We start from the raw sequence: 25,446 nt of genomic DNA, 5'->3' as shown, positions 1-25,446 counted from the left end.
CTGTATCCTCTAGTACAGTGAGATTACTGTTGATGTGTTTCTGAAGGTGAGGCTTTTAGTAAATCACCATAATAAAGCATGATATCTCCTGTAGGTTTGGTATAGATCCTTTTTATTCCTCTTGTTCTAAAAGGCTTTGTCATTTACTGGGTGCTGAATTTTATCAAACGCTTTTTTCAGGATCACTTGAGATGATCATTTGTTTTTCTTGTTTATTCCCTTAATATGTAAAATCACAGTGCTTCATTTTCTAGTGCTAAAATAGCTTTGCATTCCTGATGTAAACCAAACATAGATGATATGTATAATCTTTTGTCTTTGTTGTTAGATTTCTTTGCTAGTATTTGCTAACATTTGATTTGGAATTTTCCCATTGGGTGCCTGTAAGATACTGGCATATTGTTTGCCTTGTAATAGGTTGCTAGGTTTAAGCGCCTGATTGTGCAGGCGTAGAAACTTGCCATTTCTACCTGAAATTTTCTTTTTTGGGGAAGTTTTAAATGAAAGATTAAATATATTTCATAGACATAAGATTGTCTATTTTTGATTTCCACTTTTGGGTTTCACTTCCATTCTCCAGATTTTCCTTTTTTTTGGTCAGTTTGAGTAGTTTGTTTCGTTCTAGGTGTTTGTGTTTTGCCTCTAAAGTTACAAGTATGTTCATATAAAGTTCTGTTTAGTCTACATGGTATTTAATAATGTTATTATTGGTTATCAATATTTGAAGTTTAGGAAATGTGATACAAAACTATGAATGTCAAGCCTTTGTGGAAAAAGCAAGTGACCTGGTGATCCTTTGCGTGTTTTCCTGACTATTAACCTCAGTAGGAATCAAATAGCTCTGGCACCTTTAGCAGGAGCTCTCCATTTAGCTACAGTCCCCATTATTGCCCATTCTCTTACAACTAGATTATTTTGTACATTTGAGGATATGTATACATTAGAATTTGTGATTTCTTGAAAACATTTTTTTAAACATTTATTCACTTTTGGGAGAGAGACAGCATGAGCAGGGGAGGGGCAGAGAGAGAGGGAGACACAGAATCTGAAGCAGGCTTCAGTCTCTGAGCCCTTAGCACCTAGCCCGATGTGGGACTCGAACCCATGAACCCTGATGTCTTGACCTGAGCCGAAGCCAGATTTTTAACCAACTGAGCCGCGCAGGTGCCCCAAATTTGTGATTTCTTATAGATGGTGTATTTCAATGCCTAGAGTTAGAATGAAGCATAGAAGGCTATCTGTTTTTCCCTCACTTGATTACAAATAAGACACATGATAGATTATGCTCTTGGTTTAAAATTTTAAAGGGAAAGATTTTCAAGTCTTGTATAAAATATAAACCTTATGCTCTTGGTTTAAAATTTTAAAGGAAAAGATTTTCAACTCTTGTATAAAATATAAACCTTAATAAGCCATAGATAAAATATGAAAAACTAGTAGTTTTAGTGACATGCTGAAATGTTTTGCTGTATTCTGTATTAAAATTATATTATGCTGTAAACTTACCACGTCTGGAAGCAAAAGCTGATTTCCCATCAATGACACTCTAAATGTTTCCCGATCACAAGCATATCTATAATTTATCACAGTTGTCAGAGCATGCTCACCTTTGTTGACCTATCTGACCCTAGCTGTGACCTGGCTAGGAAGGTACCAGGGCAGTTGCTATTATCTCCATTTCACTAGTGGGAAATCTAAACCATAACAAGACTGTTTGCTGAGAGGTGATACCTATTTGGGTAACAGTAGAATTGGGACAAGACTTTAGGCAATCTGTACTTCATGCCTAGTGATCTGTCCCCAATTCACAGATTATGCTCTAATACTGATGCCCATTGTAAGTATGAAAGATCTAGAATTTGAGGTGGAGAAGATAGGATTTCACATGTGATTCTATCTTTCTCTGCCTCTTCAGATTTACCATAGATAGCTCTGTTGTTGCTATAAATGACTGGAAGGTAGGTCTTTAATGAAGAAGAAGGCAAAAAAGTTTCTAAGACTTTTTAAGCCTAAAATGTCCCCATATTGATAACTCTAGTGGTGGTACTAAGCTTTGAGACATTTCTATACGATGTGAAATTCACATAATAACCCCTTAAGACACTAAGCACAAAGGTAAGGAGCACCCCACTTCAAGAAGTTCAGAGCCTGTGAGGTCCAAAACAATAAACAACAGTAAAATCTTAAACTACCAAAGAATGCGCAGGAGTGTGATGAACACTGGAAAGGATGCTGGAATGCTCCTTAGGACTCCTGCTCCTTATTTTCTGGTATCCCAGCTGAATAGACTGGTGGGAGCGAGAGAGCAGTTTATTAAGCTGCCGCAGAACATTAAATAGTAGCCTGCAAATAATAACAGCATCAACAACAGGGCCTTTCCAGATTTATTCATTAGTACTTTATAAACTCATAAAAATAAATAATATATGGAACTGACTGTAATGGCACAGGGGAACATGCTTCTTCAAGTTAAAAATCTCACTATGTTTTTAGCATAATCACCAAGACAAAATTTCATTAACGAGTCAGACAGTCATATTTACCTTTGAAAAATAAGTCCTTGCAAAAGAGCACATGTTCTTGATCGGGGAGTGTGAGTATTTTCTGATTTTCTAAAAATATCTTAAGCAAATAGGGAGTTAAAATGTCACAAATGTTTTCAGATGAAATTATAATGTTATGCTTCAAATCCTTGTTAAGTGGGTTGATAAAATGTATACTTAAGTCTAGTAAAACTTCTGTTAAAACTAAATATGAAAAGACTCAAAAAGGATTCTGCATGTGTACATCTCACTAGGTTATGTAGCACACATTATAAGGCATATTGAATGTCGCATGTTCCACTGAGTAAATGACATCGTGAAAGAACACGGGCTTGTTGCCAGATGGATCTGAGGTCTGATCCCAGAAACTCAATCCTGTGGTTTCTGTGGCCTTAGGCAAGTGACTTAACTCATCTCAGTGTCTGGTTCCCCTCCCCCACTTTTTTTAAAAATTCTCAAGGTAGTCAACATACATTGTAGCCTTGGTTTCAGGAGTAAAACTCAGTGATTCATCTCTTACATTTGACACCCAGTGCTCATCCCTAAGAGTGCCCTCCTTAATGCCCATCACTCACTAAACCCATCACCTCAACCACCTCCCCTCCAGCAACCCTCAGCTTGTTCTCTGCATTTAAGAGTCTTGTATGGTTTGCCTCTCTCTCTGTTGTTACCTTTTTTTCCCTTCCTTTCCCCAAGGATCATCTGTTAAGTTTCTCAAATTCCACGTATGAGTGAAGTCATATGATATCTATGTCTATCTCTGACTGACTTATTTCGCTTAGCATAATACCCTCCAGTACTATTCACCTTGTCACAAATGACCAGAACTCATCTCAGTGTCCAGTTCTCACCTTTAAACTGCACACTGAGAAGTGGCAGTCACAAGTTCCTTTTCAGTCAACAATCCTACAAGACCATTTAAATAGAAGTAGGAATGATATTCTCAGAGAAACTTATAGTAAGTGTTTCCCAATATATCAGGACACGTTTTTCCACCTTGGGCCATATGTTAGACAGTGAGGATATAAGGCATGCCATTTTATAATATACTGCTTTGGTTCACAGTTTGGAAAAACATGTAACATTGAGAAGAGAATCCTAGAATTGGCAAAACACTAGTCGGTAATACACTGCCCCATTTCTAGCCTCATAATGGGCGTTATTTTATTTCTTTCATTAAGGTATTAGATGTTATTTCCATTTCATTATCATTAAGGTGAAGTTGCTTATCCTTTTTAACTCTATAGTTGTTTATAAGCTAGGAAAGAAAAATCAGGTAATGTTATTTATCAGAAGGTACATTATGCATAAAATTTGTTCAGCGGGACAGTATATTCCAGGGTCTTAAACTAAATGAGATGCGCTGCTTGCTGTCTCCCTTTCTTATAAATCCTAGTTGCTGCTATGTTGTGTGGTTGATGGCACATAATTGTTTCTTTCTTAGTGGGCATACTCATGTGAACAGTTTGTCCTGTAATGCCAATCTTGATGGGCACAGTTTAGCTCTCACATTCTGTCACTCGCCTCAATAAATTCAAAGGTCAAGGCACTTAAGTTTTACCTTCCAGGCTTATCAGATTTTCCTCAGTTGCCTTTATCCAAATGTTTCTCTGATGGTCACTTTGCACTTCTGCTTCTAAAAACCAACTCATCCAAACAAAGGAACCCAAATGAGAAGTGTCCTTGGTAGGTCTAAAAATATGGGATGTAAACTGAATGGGAGGGAGAAAGTTTCCCCGTTGTGGATCTAAGCATAGATGATAATGGAGTTGTGATTTAGCCCACAAAAGTGTGTTAGAGCAAGTGAACTGACCTTTGGCTTCTCTCACTGCCAAGACAAAATGAGAACGTAAATAAAAATTAATTTCTTCGTATCACTTTATGAGATGTTATAATTCATTTTCACTTGTGTGCATAATGTTAACCTAGCTTCACAAAAAGATGCATTATTTCTAACAGCTTGAAAGATTCATTTTTTTTAAAATGGAAACTCAAACCTTTTCTTTTTTTTGGAATGATTTTGGAATGATTCTTTAAAAAAATTATTTAGCTTTCCGTCAGCCTCATTCAATCCAATCTTTGAGACTTGTGTATCAATTTGGTTACGTCCCTTTAGGCACTGATAAGAAGCAGCATCTTTGACTGATTATAGAGCTGACTGATAATCTTCGAATTGCTTAGCTCTAGTCTTTGTAACTCAAATCAGGGCCAATATTTCTAAGTAATAACCAGATAAATTCATAAAGTGAAGCACAGTGTACATCCATTTGTATTTGTGCATACAGCATTACAAAAATCTACCTGTGGGCAAACATGTCCAGCCTACGAGCAAGCAATTTCTAATTCACTTATCTAATTTTACTGAGGTGAGTAAAAAGCTTCATGCCCACATTATAACAGAAGTGACTTACAGTCAGTTCATTGGTGGTTTTCTGAGAGTAAGATAGGTTTAAGCAGTGGAATGTGTTAATAAAGGTTATGTATACTCTCTTGTGTTGGAAATCTTTAAAGAAGACTATACTTGAAATCTAGACAACTACTTACAAAGATTTAATAACTACCTTTCTAGAGCGAGTAGAGTAAAATAGATGACCCTTGCTAGTTCTCAGAAGATTTTATATAAACACGATGATCAAACAAAATGTAAATAACTATGAACACTCATATAACTCAATTCCAATTAAAACTGCTTTCCAATACATAATCTTGTTTAATATTTGTGACAATTCTTTAAGGGGTTGATACCATAATTTTTTTGAGACAGATGAAATGATTTAGCCATGAATTTTCTGAAAGTCACTTGATTTTTGGGGGGAGTAGGGGGTAATAATACCAAACTCTTAAAGAATTGCCAGAATTATTACCTGAAAATGAAGTGTTAATATTTTTTTTTTTTTAATTTGAGAAGTAATACAAGCAGTTGACTGACATAACACTTAGGTCTATGTATCTAGACATGTATCTAGACCATAGATATGTGTCTAGATATTTGTGTCTTTCCTCATATAAAACACAAAACTCTAAAGTGATAGCATTTATGTATTTGGGAAGTTGAATCACAATAAATTATTAAAAATCTCCTCTATTTAAATGATTTTAAATGATTTTATTCTAGTAATTGAAATGCGTTTTCTAAAATTTTGCCACTGTAATGCACGGCCACTCTGGAAAACAGTGTGGAGGTTCCTCAAAAAATTAAAAATAGATCTATCCTATGACCCAACAGTAGCACTGCTAGGAATTTGCCCAAGGGATACAGGAGTCCTGATGCATAGGGGCACTTGTACCCCAATGTTTATAGCAGCACTTTCAACAATAGCCAAATTATGGAAAGAGCCTAAATGTCCATCAACTGATGAATGGGTAAAGAAGTTGTGGTTTATATATACAATGGAACACTACTTGGCAATGAGAAAGAATGAAATCAGGCCTTTTGTAGCAATGTGGATGGAAGTGTAGAGTGTTATGCTAAGTGAAATAAGTCATACAGAGAAAGACAGATACCGTATGTTTTCACTCCTATGTGGATCCTGAGAAACTTAACAGAAGACCATGAGGGAGGGGAAGGAGAAAAAAGTTGCTGAGAAGGAAGGAGGCAAACTATAAGACACTCTTAAAAACTGAGACTAAACTGAGGGTTGATGGGGGGTGGGAAGGAAGGGAAAGTGGGTGATGGGCATTGAGGAGGGCACCTGTTGGGATGAGCACTGGGTATTGTATGGAAACCAATTAGAGAATAAATTTCATATTAAAAAAATAAAAATAAATAAAAATTCCCCACTGTAATAAATACATCTTTACTTTCTACAACTTCAGTTTTACGAGATATTTTGTAATGCCATGGAATCAGTCTTAAATATGTCTTTTGTATTAGCTTGTGTGGTCTGCTCTAACAAAATACCAAAGTCTGAGTGGCCTAGACCACAGAAATTTATTTTGTCACAGTTCTGGAGGCTTGAAGTCCAAGATCAAGGTATTGGCAGGTTTGGTTCCATCTGGGGCCTTTCTCCTTGGCTTGTGGATGTCCATCTTCTCACTGTGTCTTCACATGGTCTCCTGTGTGCTCACGTGTCTCTTGTGTCTTTCCGTGTGTCCAGATTTCCTCTCTTTATAAGGACACCTGTTGGATTGAATTAGATACCACCATAACAGCCCCATTTCAAATGAAAAACCCTATGTAAAGGTCCTATCTATAAAGGCCTTGTCTCCTAATACAGTCACATTCTGTAGTAGAAGGGGATAGAACTTCAACGTATGAATTTTAAGGAAACGGTTCAAATATCTATCGATTGATAAATGGATAAAGAAGATGCGGCATATATACACAATGGAATATTACTCAGCCATCAAAAGGAATGAAATATTGCCATTAACAATGACAGGGATGGAACTAGACAGTATTTTGTTAAGTGATATAGGTCAGTTAGACAAATACCACATGGTTTCACTCATGAGGAGAATTTAAGAAACAAGACAGTCATAGGGGAAAAGAAGAGAGGCAACCTAAGAAACAAACTTATAGAGAACAAACTGGTGGTTACCAGAGGGGAGATGGGTGAAATAGGTGAGGGGGATTAAGGAGGGCACTTGTGATGAGCACCGGGTGCTGTATGTAAGTGTTAACTCAGTAAGTTCTACACCTGAAACTAATATTTCACTGTATGTTAACTAACTGGAATTTAAATAAAAACTTATAAAAAAGTTATAAATGTTTCAGAATATAAGTGTAGATGTATATCAGAATAGTTCTGTGCTGAACTCATTGAGACTAATTCATGTTATGCATCCTTCAACTAACATCTTCTTTCATTAAGATATAAGTCTTTGTAGACCTATGTGCTATGTGTAGAATCATAGGGAAATAGCTATGTATTTTAAAGTTTATTTATTGGTTTTGAGAAAGTGAGTGAGCACACATACGACTTGGGAAGGGCGAGAGAAAGAAAGAGAAGAGAGGGAGAGGGAGATGGAGAGGGAGGGAGAATCCCAGGCAGGATTCATGCTGTCAGTGGAAAGCCCAACGCAAGGCTTGAATTCACAAACCGTGACATCATGACCTGAGCCAAAATCAAGAGTTGGGCACTTAACTGACTGAGCCAATCAGTCGTCCCGGAATAGCTGTATTCTTAACTCACTGAAACTATAATGCATTTTTTCGTTAACCTCTTCTCTCTTTAAGATATAAATGTGTCTTGGGGCGCCTGGGTGGCGCAGTCGGTTAAGCGTCCGACTTCAGCCAGGTCACGATCTCGCGGTCTGTGAGTTCGAGCCCCGCGTCAGGCTCTGGGCTGATGGCTCGGAGCCTGGAGCCTGTTTCCGATTCTGTGTCTCCCTCTCTCTCTGCCCCTCCCCCGTTCATGCTCTGTCTCTCTCTGTCCCAAAAATAAATTTAAAAAAACGTTGAAAAAAAAATTAAAAAAAAAAAGATATAAATGTGTCTAAATAAAGTATAGATGCAAAAATAAAAATGAGACACAGTTGAGCCCATAACTTCTTTATTCTGTTCATTTTTGACATACACCATGTGTTCAATAAATATTTGTTGTTTAAATGGATTCATGATGGATGAATGAATGAATTAGAGGCTATCATTAGCTGCAAGTTTAATTAAATATTGGATTGGTTGAATTATAAGCATTCAGTAAATTACCAAAATTAACTGTTATAATGACTGGATTACCAAAGGCACTTCTTAAAATAGTTGTGTTAAATAGGTTTACTGTGTATCTAAAAGAATATTTATTATTAGTTTTTGTGACTCATTCATATAGTGAAAAACAGCTATAGTGTAAAGTGTACCACATTAGAATACTTTGGAATTTCTATAAAGTTAACAACCTTAAGGAATCTAGTATATGGAGGTCTTTATTTGGATGTGTTTTAAGTTTATTTACTTATTTTGAGAGAGAGAGAGAGAGAGAAAGCACAAGTTGTGTGGCACAGAGAGAAAGGGGGAGAGAGAGAATCCCAAACAGAATCCCAATCCCATTCATTCTCAACATGGGGCTCAAACTCATGAACCGTGTGATGATGGCCTGAGCCAAAATCGGACACTCAACTGACTGAGTTGCCCAGGCACCCCTATTCAGATTTGTTTTATAGGAAGTCCACTAAAATTAATAAATTTTAATCATCAATCTATGAGGTTACAAACCTAAGATGCTACTTCAGTGGACACTACCTTTATGTGTCCTGTAGCACTGGAGAGACGATGCTGTACCTATTTAGAAGTCTCAGTACGTTTTCTTTCATTTATGACGAAGGTACTTTCCTCACCTTCACTCCCGTCTCCAGGGGGGTTGAATGGGTGTAGTCAGCATCCCACAATTTGGCCTTTTATATCTTTTTCCTCAAATCAGGTGGATAGTGTAGTTGATGGCTTTAAGGGGTAAGATTTTCTCTGGAGCTAATGTTTTTAACAGATCTATTACATACCATTTTACCTGATGTGTCCTGACATCGGCACTAGGAACTTAAAGAACTTCTAATATGTTTCAGAAAAAAAAAAAAAAAAAAAAACTTGGTTGTAATAACTAAATGGCTAATATTGTTGAATTCATTGATTTATGTCAGCATGTTTCCTTTGGGTATCTTGCGTTATTATTTCAGTGCTGTTTCTTCTGCCATAAACTAACATAATTCAAAAGGAGTAGAGAGTGAAACTATAAAAAATAGGAAAATCAGCTGCATTATGTTGAAAGCAATAACATTTTTATTGACATTCCTGAAAAACACCTAAAACTCACTTGTGGCCATGCTGAATATGAGTACATGATCATTTTCATACTGTTAGTAAAATGTTATTGCCTACTCCTTACTCATGCACAGGACTCCCTTTTTGGAAAGTTGGTAGGGTAGATGGTTTTGAAAAAATTAGGTGGGTCTTCAAGCCTCCTAGGAATAGGTGGATTTTTTTTTCATGATGCTCATTGCATATGTATTATTTGAATCATATATCATTATCTTCTAGATACATGAATCTAAACATGTAGCATCAAATATGGCAGAAATTATGGCAAAACTTATCTCAGATACCAAATATACTTGTAAAAAATATGAGTTACACACATTTTTTTCTAGCCCTAATTCTATACAAAATAAAATATATCTCTATTTTGAGCTACTTCTCATTGTAAAGATCTGCGCTGTGGGAAAATAATTCTCTTATTTACACAAAAGTAAAAAAAAAAGTTGAAGTTTTAGACTCTGAAGTGCATCATAATGGAATTAAAATAAATGATGCCTAATTTTTGTCTTAAAATATTCCCTTTGCACAGCTGTTATCTGAACATATATTTTCTCATCTAAACACCATTGGTAGTTGGATATATGACAGTACATCAGCTGTGGGGTGGCCTTAGCTGTGGTGACGGCTGCAGTGGAGGGTAGGGCCCAGGGAAGGGGCGTGGTGGGCAGGGCTAGAGGCTGTCGTATAAGACAACATCACCCTCCTACATGTGAAGCTCACTGAGATGGCGATCTGGGCGCTGGAGACCTGTCAGAGCCGCAAGAATCTACAGTAAACCCTTGGTTTGTGACACTAATTCTTTCTGGAAACATGCTTGTAATCCAAAGCACTTGTATATCTAAGTGAATTTGTCCGCAAGAAATAATGGAAACTCAGATGACTCGCTCCACCACCCAAAAATACTCATATAAAAACGATTACAATACTGTAATATAATGTGAAGTAATAGGGAAAATACAAAATACAAAGAAAAATAAATTAACCTGCACTTACCTTTGAAAGCCTTCGTGGCTGATGTGAGGAAGACAAGGAGAGGAAGGTTACTGTGTAGGACAACTTTCACTATCACTAATGGAATCACTTGTATCTACTGGGTCAGCAGAATCTTTTTCTTTTCATGAAACTTTAACAAGGAAACTATCCAATGACCTAGAATGAAGCAAAACATTACTAAGCTTACTCTTGTCTGGAAAAGCAAAGGACTGTCCAGAGGATCTTTGAAGTGGCAAAAATTACTACACTAGTGCCACTTCTGGGCACTTTCCAACATTGTGAAAAATCACTGAATTGTGCCAAACACTGTGGCCTAAGACCAAGCATCCAAGCATGGGAGACGATCACCCAGAATCCTGGAGTGGGTGGATGAGAGAGAGGGAGATAGATAGAGAGAAGAGCCACTGACTCCCTTGTGCTCATGTGACATTCAGCATCATGTACTGCTCGTATTGCAAGACATAAGTCATTTATCAAGTTAAAATTTCTTAGAAATGTTTGCCTGTCTTGCAGAACATTCAAAGAACAAGGTACTCACAATCCAAGGTTTTATAGTAATTCCTTTTGACCTTCAGCTTAGTTCCAGGTATTCCAAGGGCTTGTCAACATTCCTAAAAATGATCCCCCTAATGAAGTGTATGGCTTTATTTTCTATTTGTCAAATGTGGATAAAGACAACTCTCAGGGCAGCCTTGACTGTATCCAGCAAACCTTCGCTAGCTCTGGGGTCTCCCAGCTCAGTTGTCCGGGTCTTATGCCAGATAAAATTACAGTATATGCAACCAATGACTCCTATCAGATGATACAAGAAAGAATGCCTGAGGCAGAGGGGGAGTCCCACAGCCAAAGCACAGAAGTTAACAAACCTGGTGGACCGTATGTAGGGAAAAGAGTGTAAATTCAGAAAGCACCTCAAGCTATTTCAGATACCGTACCTGAGAGGAAACGGTCAACCCCCAGGAACCTTGCAGATATGATTCAAAAGACACAGGGCAGCAGCAGTGTTTCTCATTGGCCACGTAGGGACAGTGTGATTTGCTTGCTGGCACTGAAGGCCCACAAGATACCTGAGCAGAAAGTTGGCGTCAATCACCAAGATGGGAACTCCCTCGGAGCAATTCTGCAACAGGTAGCCAATCTGAATCCTAAGGGCCTCTCGTTTACCGTAAAGGATTATGTTTTTAAAGAGATTCAAAGACACTGACCTGGATACAGTGAAATAAACAGTCATTAGAGTCAGTGCTCTGGAGAAAGCTGAATCTATCACAGAATGCTGCCAGCACCAGCCATTCAGAATCTCCTGCATGTTCTAGTAGCAATGCTGCATCTTCTCCTCAGATATGGCTTTTGGATTCAGATTTCATTGATCCTTTAATGAATAAAAAATCTCAAAGACCTCACCTGACAAAAAGAATGCCTCCGATGTTAAATTGCCCTTTGAATCCCACCCGTGAAAAATCTGCAGGCCCCCTGCCGTCCCCTGCAACTGCTGCCATCCCTACCCCTCACTATTGCCTTCAACCCACCTGCCCATCTCCAATCCTCCTCAGACTAAATTCTCACTCTAATTCCCCTAGAACTCAAGAAGGCCAGGGGACTCAAGACCTACCTTTTAACAGTTTTAGTCAAAACAGTAGTATATATGACGACAGGCAAGACAAATACTCTTCTAGAACTTCTCTGGAAACATTATCCCCTGGTTCAGTTCTACTAAAGTGCCCAAAGCCTATGGAAGGAAACCATTCGGTCTCACACAAAGTGCAAAAAAGTCTAAAAAACAGAAGGAAAAAGGCCAAATTAAAAAACACAACATTGCAACAACTGAAAAAACGAAGAGGACCTTAAAGGAGAAGAAGGAATTGCCAAGCTGAGCAACTTCAGTCCAGTTTCCAATGAAGGAGTTAAAGAAGGTTGTACTGACTCTATGGAGCCTTCTTCAACAATTGCACTCCTAGATTATTTGATAAAATATATTGCTATCGTCTCCTCTGAGCAATGCCAGAATTACCCAAGGATGACTTCAATACTGAGTTTGATGGGTACAGGGCCTTGTGTGCCAGGATGGAGACTGTAGGTAGAAGATTTATGAAACTGGATGCACAGCTAAATCAGCTTTATCTGGGTTCAAAAGACAATCAGAATGTTCATGAAGAAGTCTTACAAGAATATCAGAAGATCAAGCAGTCTAGTCCCAGTTATCATGAAGAAAAATATGTATGCAATCAACTTCATAACCAGTTGGCTCACCTCAAAAAAACAAAACAAAACAAAACAAAACTCTAACAGGTGAATTTGACCAACACCAAGCAGAGTCATGGTGCTAGACATGTATTTGATGGGTCCAGTTCTGGGTTCTCTATTCCGTTGGTCTATGTGTGTGTTTTTGTGCCAGTACCATGCTGTCTTGATGATTACAGTTTTGTAGTAGAGGCTGAAGTCGGGGATTGTGATGCCTCCCACTTTGGTTTTCTTTTTCAACATTACTTTGGCTATTCGGGGGTCTTTTGTGGTTCTATACAAAACTTAGGATTGTTTGTTCTAGCTTTGAGAAGAATGCCGGTGCAATTTTGATTGGTTGTATTTAAAATTCCAAATGAGTTGCTCTAAGATTCTAAAAATGAGACTTTGCTTGTTTAAAGTTTCACTCTTAGTAAACTTGAGTTATTTTCTCCCCATTGGACTTTGGTTCTCTGCATTTGTGACAGTGTTTTTTCTGCCTCCTACCAATTTATGTTTGTCAATAGAAATATTTTTTTTTAATATTGTGGATCCAGTGTCACTACTTCAAATGAGTTTTTATTCTCCTTAAAAACTTGTGTGTATCATTAGAAATGTTTTTTTTAGATATTGAGAATTCAATGTGTGTACTTCAAAGTTACGCGTGTTTAAAAAAAACCCCAGTAATGTGCAAGGTGAAAAGGTTTTAGATAAACATAAGCCTATTTCCTGCCGTTTCTTAATACCCAGTCTTTGCCTTAAATGGTAGAATATTTAGAAATTTGCACAGAATGCAAAAAAGAAACATTGTTTCGGAGGGTTAAGGAATAGAAAGGTGTATGAGTATTTGTATGTGTATAGGTATGCACACACACATGTACATACAGACTGATTTGATCTAGAACAGTAAATCCACCCTGCAAGTTAACTCCCCATTGCAGTGGTTGCCTTAAGGTGTCTAGTTGTGTACATGGTGTGGTTCATCATTAGCTACACTGCTTCCCACTCGGTTAGAGCAATGGGAAGCATACTGTGCCTCCTGGTGTCTGAAAGCGTGTGCTCAGGCTGCATGTGTGTAGAGGTGGTGTGCATGTGAGCGTGCATGGAGGAAAAAAATGCTGCTTCTCTCTGTAGGTCAAACCCTCAGGTTAAGCAACTGATGAGTGTTATCATAGGGATTTCTTTTTCTGTCAAATTGCTACTTCTGTTGCAGGAGACAAAAGTGTTTCCGTTTCAACAGTTTGGCAGCTTTATTAATGTTGGGCAAAATCAATATGTTAGAAAATGAAACAGATCTATAGTTTGGGGGCAAAGTCGTAAAGTTAAACTTGAAGGTAACCTGCTTATACACTGCTACAAAGTATTTTTTGAAGAGAGATATGCAAAGAAACTATTATTGGCATGAAATGTATATTTAGAGTTTTTTGTTTGTTTGTTTGTTTGTTTGTTTGTTTGTTTTTTTCATCCTGGGAGTCAGGAATATAAACAGGAGTGGATACATTTAACCATACCATACCGTGAATTCATCAAACAGCACAAACTTTCATTGCATTGAGTTTACCTGTTGATGTTGATTTAAGCTATCATTTGTTTTATCATGTGGGAACATAAGTTATGTGGTCAAAAATACAAGGATTTTGAACTAATGTTGATTCAAGTTGTGTTGTCTTACCATATTGACTTTTCACAGCGCTGCCTTTTGGAAAGGGAAGCACTGTTTGCAAATCTGTTTTGAAATGTTTGTCAAAATTTTGATAGTATCTTTAATAAAGATGTTTGTCTCCAGCATCCAGCAAATATATACATATGGACATACATATATTCATATATACATATCATTGGTAGTTGGTTTATGTGATATATTAAAATAGTGTGTGTATATAAATATTAGTAACACGCTAGGGATATGGCAGTTACTATGCAGCGAATATTAAAATTTTCTCTCTAGAATACTTTAGAGACAGAGTGATTTTAAATAGTTTGTAATAATAATCTAGGTAATTTTTAAAGTCCACATGTGGAAGTAAATTAAATTGAAATTTTCTTCTACAATCAAGACATTAAGCAATTTTAATTACACAGCATTACTTTCCAGAAGAGTCTTTAGGTATTCTATTTAGTAGTCAGACTTTTATCCTTTGGTATATGTTTTCAGACCTGAGAAAGATACCCATTTCACATATTATCAATACAAAATCCTCTTAAATTCTATATTTATGGCTTTACTCTCTTATATTTACCGTGGAGACATTTCAAATAGTGGTATGATAACTGCCTCAAACTTCTTGTAAGTATCTTTACTTTTCAATGTAATTTGAAAGAGTGAATGAAAATCTAAAGACAAATGAAAGGCTTGATACATATGTCATTATAAGCAAATCATGAAGGGTGTCCTTAAACTCCTAGTATACATAGGAGACTCATAATTAGATACTGTCACAAATCATTCATGCAATTTTATTTTATTTTTATTTTTTAAATATTTATTTTTAGGGAGGGAGAGATGGGAGCACTTATGAGTTGGGGGGTGGGCAATGAGAGAGAGGGAGAGGATTCCAAACAGGCTCCATGTTGTCAGTGCAGAACCCACTGATAGGAGGCTGTATGCCAGAAGCCATGAGATCATGACCTGAGTTGAAATCAAGAGTTGGACGCTTAACAGACTAAGCCACCTCAATCATGCAATTTTAAATGAAATTCAGTTAACAGTTAATTGTCTGCTGATGTGGTGATGGGTTGTCTGTTCCCCCAGGTCCTGGGAGATAGATGGGCAAACATCTGTAGATGGACAGAAGATCGTTGGGTTCTTTTACAAGACATCCTCCTGAAATGGCAGCGTTTTACCGAAGAACAGGTGAGTCATGTGGGGGAAATTGTGTCAGTGAATGATATGGTGAGATTTTCAATGGGAAAAAGAAAGCATATGATGATCTACTTTAGTAATTATTTATTTTCTTCTTTGGAATTATTTTATTTCTTTCAGTGCCTTTTTAGTGCATGGCTTTCAGAAAAAGAAGATGCATTGAACAAGATTCACACAACTGGCTTTAAGGATCAAAGTGAAATGTTATCAAGTCTTCAAAAACTGGCTGTATGTATTTTTTAGCGTTCACAACTTTTTTTAAAAAAAAAAAAAAACCAAATAGTTGACAGTAACACCATTATTTGGTCTCTTTATTCTTTCCGATCTTAAACCAAATACTCATTGTTGTGGCTTAAATCATAGTCTGTTCAATTATATCATATTGTAAATTTTCTTTAAAATAGGAACAGCTATATTATCTTAGATGGCTTGGGCTGCTATAATAAAATACCATAGACTGGGTGACTTAAACAAATATTTATCTCTCACACGTATGGAAGCTGGGGAGTCCAGGATCAACCTGCCAGCAGCTTTAGTTTTTGGTGAGGACCCTTTTCTGATTTGCATACTGCACCTTCTTACCTTGTGTTCCCGTGGTAGAAAGAGAGGAAATTTTGGTGTCTCTTTCCCACGTTTATTTTTTTTTAATTTAAATTTTAGTTAACATACAGTGCAATATTCGTTTCAATGGTAGAATTCAATGGTTGATCACTACATACAACACCCTGTGCTCATCACAAGTGCCCTCCTTAATAACTATTGGCCATCTAGCCCATCTCCTATATTTTTTAAATTAATTTTTTAAATTGAGATGTAATTGACATATCACATTACTTTCAGATGTATAGCATAATGATTCAGTGTTTGTATGTATTACAAAATGACCGCCATGATTAGTTAACACCCATCACCTCACCCAGGTACATTCTTTTTCTTGTGGTGAGAACTTTAAAGATCTATCCTCTTAACTCTCAGATACACATTATGTTGTTATTATTAACTGTAGTCACCATTCTGCGCAATACATTCCCCATGCTTATTTATTTTATCACTGAAAGTTTGTACCTTTTGATCAACCTCCACCCATTTCCTCCTCTTAGAAGGGCATGAGCTCCAACATGAGGTCTCCACCCTTAGGATCTCATCTAAACCTAATAACCTCTCGAAGGCCCCACCTCTTACTACCATCACATTTTATGTAAGTGTGTGAGGGTAGGGTTCAACATCTGAACTTTGTGGGGACACAAACATTCAGTCTATAACATCACACCCACAGACCCCCCCAAATTCATATCTTTCTCACATGCACAATGCATTCATTCTATCTTATGAGCTCCAGAAGTCTTAACTGGTTCCAGAATCAGCTCTGCAGTATAAATTCCAAAGTTTCATCATCATCTAAATCAGATGTGGTAAGACTCCAGGTGCAATTCATCCTGAGGCAGACTTCCTGCCTAGCTGGGACACTATGAAACCAGGCAAGTTAAGCGCTCCCAAAATATGTTGGTGCGTCAGGCAGAGGACAGACATTCCCCTTCCAAAAATGAGAAAAAGGAAAGAAGGAAGGAGTGACAGGTTCCAAATAGGTCCAAAACACAACAAAGAAAATTCCATTAGATCTTAAGCCTCAAGAATAATCCTCTTTGGACTGATGCACTGCCTTCCAGGACCACTGGAGAAGCAGCCTCACCTCCAGGACTCCACAAGTTAGCCTTGTCTGTTCAGTTCCACAGGGCACCACCCATGTGGCTCTCTGCAGCAGCCCTACCCAGTGGCTCTGCTCCTGCGGTACTGGGGAGGGGCATCCTGCCCCGTGGACTGGAGAGGTAGACCCACTCTTTGAAACCCAGGAAGCACTAGCTCTGCTCTCTGGGCCTGTGGTGGGAGTGGTACGTCTTATAACTCAGAATCACCTACGTTATTCTTCGCTTTTCTTTAGGAATAGCGCATGTTAGACAGCCTTCCTTCATTCTGTCCATTTTTCTCCATTGCTTTTAGTCTCAGCTGGCAGTGTTTCTGTTGGTATAATTCCATCTCTATTCCTGGGTTCTGTTGAGATGGCTGACTAGGTCTCTGGTTCCCACCCACACTAATCTTATCAAGTGGTCAGTCAGCCATACCCTTAGTGTTCTCTTCTGAACATATTTTCTCATTCTTTGCAATATGGATAGGCTGAGGATTTGCCACATCTTTAAATTCTGGTGCCTTTATGCCAAATGACTCTTGTTCATTTCATTTCTCTCTTCTCTCATTTTACCATGGGCAAGAGAAATCATGCCACTTTGCTTCGATATCTCCTCAGCTAAATATTCAATTTCATTGCTCACAAGTTCCACCTTCCGCAAAATGCTGGAACATGAACACGATTCAGCCAAGTTGTTTGCCACTTTATAATCAGGATCATCCTTCCTCCAGTTGCCAATAACATCACCCTCATTTTCATCTAAGACCTCATCAGAATGACTTTTGCCATCCATATTTATAGTAATATTTTGTCTGTTTTAATTTATGTATTCTCTAAAAACAGGACGCTTTCCAGGTCTCTTTCTCTGAGCCCTCAACAGAATTGCCTTTAGGAGTCATTTCACAGCAATCTCAACCTTCTCTAACCTGCACCTTGCAGGTTAGAGCACCTGAGCGCTCTTCAGCCTCTACCCATTACTCACTTCCAAAGCTGTATACACATTTGTAGGTATTTGTTACAGTGGCACCCCACTTCTTGGTACCAATTCCTGTCTTAGACATCTCAGACTTATATAACAAAATATCACGGACTAGATGGCTTACACGGCAGACATTTATTTCTCACATTTCTGGAAGCTTGGAAGTATGAGATCATGGTGCCAGCAGATTTGGTTCCTGGTAAGGTCCCTTTTCCTGGCTCTTAGCGTCTTTTAGCTGTATCCTCACATAGCAGCAGAATTAGAGGAGGATCTGATGCCTCTTCCTCTTCTTCTAAGGGCACTGATCCCATTGTGGTGCTCTACTCTCTTCTCCTCATCTAAACCCAATTACCTCCCAAAAGCCCATTCTCCTAATATTACCACAGTAGAGGCTTCAGCCCTCATTTCATGAATTTTGGAGGAATACGAACATTAATTACATTAGATGTAGGCAGATTGGCAACTATGGTTTTCAAAAAAAAATTGTACTTTTGAAAAAAATATACCATCCCTGGAATAAGAATTCAGTGAAAATAAAAAGGTAACACTGAGAAGTACATAGGAATATTCTGTATAGTTCTAAACAGTATGTGGTTCTAAAGTAATAGTCTAAATTAAATTCTTTGAGAAATCGAAGTATAAGAAGTGATTATCCTCACATAAGGGGCTTATACCTTCATTTGGAAAATTAGAAAAAATATTAAAGCAAACCAGTAGCATTAATTATAAGTGCCTGTGTGTTTTGAAAAATAAGGGAACTTTGGCAATGAAAGAACATCACAGAGGGCCTCAATGAGATATTTTAGTTTGAGTGAAAACGTAGAGGATTAGAAAAGACCTCTAAAGCTTCTATTCCACTGTGAACCTGATTATTTGGCTGTGTAGTAGAGGGCAGTGTAATATTAAGAGCTTAATTTTTCAAATAAAATATTCCAAAGTTAGAATTTCTTCTTGTTTTGATAGAGCGATTCTCTTAAATGCTAACTTGATGTTAACTCTAATATAAAACAAAGGTCTGTTATAAATAACATTTTATAATTTTACCTAAATGAAATGATTTATATCTGTATTGATATTGTATGACATAATTAAATCATTTATTTAAAGCTGATCTTAAATATGTTTCCCCAGTTAAATGTGTATCATTTTCCCAAATATTGATTTGTATCATACATTTTTGCTCCATAGTTACTGATCTTTAGGCTTTTAATTTAAAATTGATTCACAAATATATTGCTTGTCATCACAAGCTAGTTTCTTATGGATGAGAATTCACTCCTCAAAAAAGATATACTTTCTGGAGTGATTTGACCACTAAAGACAAATTTCAGAAAAGTGATCTGTATCTGTATCAAAAGAATGCAAAAATGTCAGTGATGTATTTGTAATTTTGTTCCACAGCTGATGAGGAGCCGCTGAGAACTTGATACAATTCATATTTGCATTTTTGGAATACTCTTGGGTAGTAAGTAGGCCAGTTAGTGGAACTGAACTAAGTAGCGTTGGGTATGAAAAGGAGGAACTACTAGACAAGGTTATTTCAGAAGAGGATATTGAGGCCCAGGGGAAAACACACACACACAAACACACACACACACACACACACACACACACACACACACACACACGGCATGCATAAGCTATCAAAGAGCATTAGTAGCAGAGTCAAATTGAGCACCAAGACATCCAGACTCAGGTCCAGCCCTTTTAAGCTATTTCAGAACTCCTCATATCATTTGGTTCCTTGACAAAAAAAGAACTGTGATCGAGAACCATCATTTCTAACAAGTCAAGTGCTACTATGTTGACATTTTTGTGAATAAAAGACTTGACTAACCTCAGGACCATGAAAATGCTCAGTAATTATCCAGTATGATTAAAATTCAAATTATGTCACCTTACTTGTGAACAAAGTGAAAATATGTTTTGTATAAGTCTTACCGTTTGATAGTTTAAGCCAATTAACAAAATCTGACAGCTGGTCTAGAATTTGAGGTAAAATTCCCCTGCTGACTCAGGCAGTGAATAAGAATTTAATGTTCATTAAAATATGTCACAATCTGAGACCCAAAACAGGTACCATCTGTCACCAGTTCCTACTGCATACCTAGGTATAGATACAGTGTGCTCAAACTCTTTTATTTATAATCAGTGCAGTTTGTTTTTGAAATATTATCACTAATAGCCCATGGGATGTTCTCCTACTTTTCATTTGAGGTGGGAAATGAGGAGTCAAGTATTTCATTTCCTCTTGATCTGTGCTTTTATCCAAACCATGTAGATCCATTATTTTTCACGGTCAAAACTGATTTTTTATTTGATGTAAACGATCAAAAGCAAAGGAGAGAAGAAACTGTGGCCCTTAGGCGGATTCTAAAACAGAATCAGTTAGGCTATCCCAGCAAGGCCCAAATTTAAAAGAAATAGGTTCCTGGGTGAGTTTTCTGTTGCCTTGAGGACCTGGGGTGTTTTCCGGGGAAGGACCACCCTGGGAAGCATGGTGGTCCACAGGCCTAGGGTGTGCAGGGGCTACAGGGGACTGTGGAATTGAGGACAGTCTCAAGTGGCTGCTAGCACACGGCAGGGTTGAAGTACTTACAGTGGCTCAGCAGGTCCCTGCTGATAGTGCTGGTACCAAGACTTGAAACCTCACCTCCTGTTACCAATTAATCCAAGCAGAATCGATGGTTCTCAAGAAGTGTGGTCCCCAGACTGGCAGCATCAGCATCACCTGAGAACTTGTTAGAAATGCAAATTCTTAGGTTCCATCCCAGACCTATTGACTCAGAGGGCCTGGAAGTTGGGCCCAGAAATCTGCATTTTAGAAAGGCTTCTAGGTGATTCTGATTCCCCCAGGGATTTCCTGGCCTGTTTGTAAGGATACATTCATTTTGCGCTTGAAATCATCTTTTAATGACCACATAGAATATGTCTGTTCTGTCTTCTTGGGCAGCTTATCTATCTCTCATCCCTCTTTACTACTGGCCTAATCTGGTTTATTGACTGTACCTCCCTGCCTGTTTTGGTTATAGGTCCAACTGCTTGGCTTCTTTGCAAATAAAATATATTTCTTCTTTTAAAATCCTGGGTGACCTCTGCCATGTGTAAATTTTCTAAAGCTTCCTTTTTCTTCCTGAGTTTTCCAGAGCTCTGTGGTTCTCTGGCACTCAAACACTTGTAATTAGTTTTTGATAAGCAGAGAGACATCTTTTTTTATACTCTAATAATAAACTGCAATTAAATCATAGTAATTTAATATGTACACATAAAATCGAAGCATCCAAGTGTTGATAGCCAAGGATAGATGGGAGAAGGTACTTCAATACCGTGATTCAGTGCATCCGGCAGCACCTGGATTTCTTGTCTTCTCCCTCTGTTGGGTGTGGTAGGAGAGTCCTTTGGGTAGTGGGAGTTCATGAAGAAAGAGAAAGAAATATTCTCCCAACAAAGGAAACAAACTGAAAACTAACCTGCCATCACCATTTTTAAAACTATAGATTTAAAATTTACTAGCTAGAAGCTTTGTTTAGTACAGTGCTCTTGTTGTATGGATTTAGGTAAAAATATGTAGATTCAGTAATTCCACAATTTGATTATAATAATGTTTTTACTTCACCTTGAATCCATTTTTCCTAAAGGTATTCTTTAATGGTGATTTGACTTCCTTTCCCTTTATTTTTGTGATGCTCACCAAGTGTTTCTTCATTTGGCTTAATCTTCACACAGGAGGCTTACTGTCATTTGCCACTAAATCTCTTTGGGTATCCAATTAGTTTTATAGATCATCTAAGAAAAACTCTTTACATGATATGAAGTTGCCCATGAATTTCCAACGCAAATTGTTTCCTCTTCTTGAGACATAACTCTCAGTTCCTTGTTCTGAAATGTTTCCAAATCATTGCATATTTAGCTTAAATAATGGCATACCCCTTAGCCTTGTGCATACAGCTATTTAAATTAGCTCCTGAAGCCCTGAGAGAGCCGAAGAGGATTGTATTTACATCTTTATATTTTAAAATGCATGCCTTTAATTCTATCGTAACCTTCCCCTCCCCCCCAAAAAAAACCTGAAATGGCTTATAGCAAAACAAATACATGCCAAAAATTAAAAGAAAAAAAAGATTAGGATGCCATAAAGGGATTGGAGGAATCTACAAATTCAAATTTGGGTCCCAGCTCTAGACAGGTAGCATAAACTATTGTTTTATTACTAGTCCAAAATGCATTTAAATTTAATGGAGAGCTAACGTGGATTAAACAAACAAAATCAACATATAAAACCAATGCATTACTAAGTTACTACAGTGAAAGTTTTATTTTGATATGCATTCATCTTATCAAATTCATCTTATGATTCATCTTACGAATCTTATGAATCTTAAGATTCATCTTATGAATCTTAACTCATTTTGATTTATTGCATTCTTTCAAACTGAGAGAAAACAGTGAAAAAAAAAACCATAATTGTTGAGGGAAAATTAGAAATGAACTTCACAACTAGCTTTTATACCTTAAAAGTGGCATGCACTAGGAATCCAGTATAAAGTACACCAGGTGAAGCAGATTCTGAATAAAGGATGAACTCCCAGAGCATTCTTCAGAGCCGTCAGTGCAGGCAGCATGCCAGAATGAGCTACATAAAGTGTCCCTTGCATGGGAGGTGGTGTATTAATTTCTCTGTGTACATGACATGTCAGTTCATTAGCATTTGGTACATCTGTTTCATGATCATTTATTTGCCATGTGAAATATTAGTTATTCTTAAATTTGCATTTGTTTTGGAAAGACAGGTCTCACTGTTCACTTTATGTTCATTGTACTTGTTGTGGCGAAAAGGAGGGGAAAAGGAGGGGATTATAGCAAAGAAGCTATGAAATAATTGCCTCTTCTTTCTTTTTGTTCTTTGTTGGCAAGCTAAGTCCGGAACTAGTGTTTGGGAGCCAGAGATTGGATTTCCCAAAGTGTAGGGTGACCTTAATGGATAAAGTGAAAGAATAAGCTGCCCGGATCTACTGATTTCATATAAGCCACTTTGTTTATTCATTCCATTTCAACCAAAGGGCGTGGGTAACCCTCTGTAACTCACAAAAACTTTGAAAATAGGGATGTTATCAAAATTACTCCATAAAACACATATGTACTTAGAAAACATATGAAGTGATTCCAAAGGATTTGTATCACGCTCACTTGCTTAGTTCTATTACTTAATGGGCTTTTAAATTCGCTTTAGAAGATAATTACTCAGATAGCCAAATGTTAATTGAATAACAGATACTAAAAAAATTTAAAAGTAAACTTCCCTTTGAGTAACACTACTTCTTTACTTGTGAGTTCCTCAAATATTTCTAAGTAGCTCCTAAGTTTCTCTACTAGGTGTTTTTCTACATCTGACTTTTATTTTTCTTTCTCTTCAAGCTTCTTGGGAAGATTATTTGGATTATAATCTTCTACTTAGATTCTTATGGGTTCTTGCTCCTTTGCAGGCATGACTGCAGTCTTTTTGTATCTATGCCAATGAGAAAATACATGCAAAAACAATTTGAACTATACTGGTTTATAAAATGTTACTAGGCTTATTATGTATTCTTTCCTGTTTTAACAGGTTTTAAAAACAGATTTAGAAAAGAAAAAGCAAACCATGGACAAACTCTGTTCACTCAACCAAGATCTTCTTTCAACCCTGAAAAACACATTGGTAGCCCAAAAGATGGAAGCATGGCTGGACAACTTTGCCCAGCGTTGGGATAATTTAGTCCAAAAACTTGAAAAAAGTTCTGCACAGGTTAGTGATCCTAATTACTTACCCTGTAATGGATCATCTTTGAGATTCTTGAAATCCTCATTCAAGGCAACAGTATTATAACTCTACAAAGGATATCACTGGATTAGTCCTTGCAAAGTAGTCGTTTGAATAAAAAATATGGCTTGTCTTGATAGTGGAGAATGTGGGAGAGGTGAAGGAGTGAGTGCTAATTGACTGAACTAGTTCTTGCCTTAGAGTGTAATTCCTTCCAGTTAAGTGGGAACGAGGATCTGAGTGACTTAGAGCAATTGGACCGAGTGCTGGGGACTGTGTCATCACAACCTAACCCCAAATCACAGATTCTAGAACCTTGAGTGCTGTCAGTTGATCCCTACATTTTACATGTGAGAAAAATGAAATGTAGGGAGGAAAAATGAATTATCCAAGCGAAGTTGGTGATAGGAGCACGGCTCAGGCCCAGGTCCTTTGATTTTACGGAAGACTCTGTTTTATTAGGATGAGTAAGGATCTGTTCATTGCATGTTCTTTGTGCCACGAACAGTTAAATCATAACATTTGATAAGTATGAAATGTTTGAAATGTTTGTTGAAAGATGAAGTTTAAAATATTTCTTCCAGAAATATAATTTAAGAAAATGTTACCAGGCAATGTATACGATTTTCAGTCACAGTTGAACTTTCCTTTTGAAATTAAATTCATACTTAAAATTTTAAATTTGAAGGAGTGTACTTTGTAATCATTTCCCACGCAGTCATTGGGCATTAATAAAAATTCCATGTGTTTTCCAGTGAACATATTTTTAGCATTTGCTTGAATGAGTAGTGATTTTATAACCATGTCATAATTCTTCTTACTATATATGATCTGGCCATGGCTAGTTTGCATTAGCACTGGAATTTATGTAATAAATATGTGAGACATGAGAAAATTTGATACTTTTTAAATCAACAATGATATCATTCCAATATGTACCCATTGGTTCCGTAGATTATTGGTGCTATAAAATGGTCGGTTACCAGGTTAAGAAGGATTGGCATTACCTTATAAAGAAAACTGTTTAGAAATGCATCCCTTTAAAGGGGTACGTTTATGGAGATGTAACTGTTAACAGTAGGTCATGTTCTTGTTCACTTGTATTATATCTAGTGCTTTTTAAACTTGAGTCTGCATAATAATCACCTGGGAAACTGATTAAAATGCATAGTCCTAGATTGCATGCTCAGAAAATCTCACTTAGTAAACCAGTAATCTGCATGCAGCCTTTGATGGTCTGCAGACCATATTTTTACTAAACACTGAGTTAACAAGACAGTGACACATTGAGCAATACCCACGTTGTGGTTTACTTCCACAGTGCTGCCTGAAATGGGGAAATTGGAGACCTTTCTATGACCGCAGTATTTAAATATACTTATCTCTTTGGAATGAGCCTACTTTCTAAAAAAAATGTTGTGCATATCATCAAAATGTTACTGATTTGTTATTCTAGTTGGTAAAAAACCTTAGCAACCTTGTTTTTAATGGCCTAAAATTATAAGACTACTGCCTATGGTACTTATTCACCTTCCTGTTTTTGAAATTTTCAAAACCTATAATAAAAAACCACTAGTTCTGGTTCATACAGTTCTTTATAAAATGATGTCCAATATACAGTA

At 37.2% G+C, this 25,446-nt stretch overlaps 1 protein-coding gene and 1 pseudogene across 16 annotated transcripts in view; both read left to right on the top strand.

The window, feature by feature from the left end:
- DMD (dystrophin) overlaps positions 1-25,446 on the top strand; it is a 2,138,536-nt gene that overhangs the window by 722,298 nt on the left and 1,390,792 nt on the right. For all 16 annotated transcript variants that reach the window (XM_058713880.1, XM_058713888.1, XM_058713887.1 and 13 more), the window contains 3 exons: positions 15,254-15,355; positions 15,485-15,592; positions 23,630-23,809. In XM_058713880.1, the coding sequence (XP_058569863.1) occupies positions 15,254-15,355; positions 15,485-15,592; positions 23,630-23,809 (390 nt within the window). The remainder of the gene's footprint in view (positions 1-15,253; positions 15,356-15,484; positions 15,593-23,629; positions 23,810-25,446) is intronic.
- Positions 8,919-12,567, top strand: LOC131502964 (RNA polymerase II elongation factor ELL2-like; annotated as a pseudogene).

The sequence above is a fragment of the Neofelis nebulosa genome, chromosome X (assembly GCF_028018385.1).
Source record: "Neofelis nebulosa isolate mNeoNeb1 chromosome X, mNeoNeb1.pri, whole genome shotgun sequence".
In the NCBI taxonomy this organism is placed as follows: Eukaryota; Metazoa; Chordata; class Mammalia; order Carnivora; family Felidae; genus Neofelis; species Neofelis nebulosa.
The sequence above is the reverse complement of the archived record's forward strand: the minus strand, read 5'-3'. Positions and strand labels throughout refer to the sequence as shown.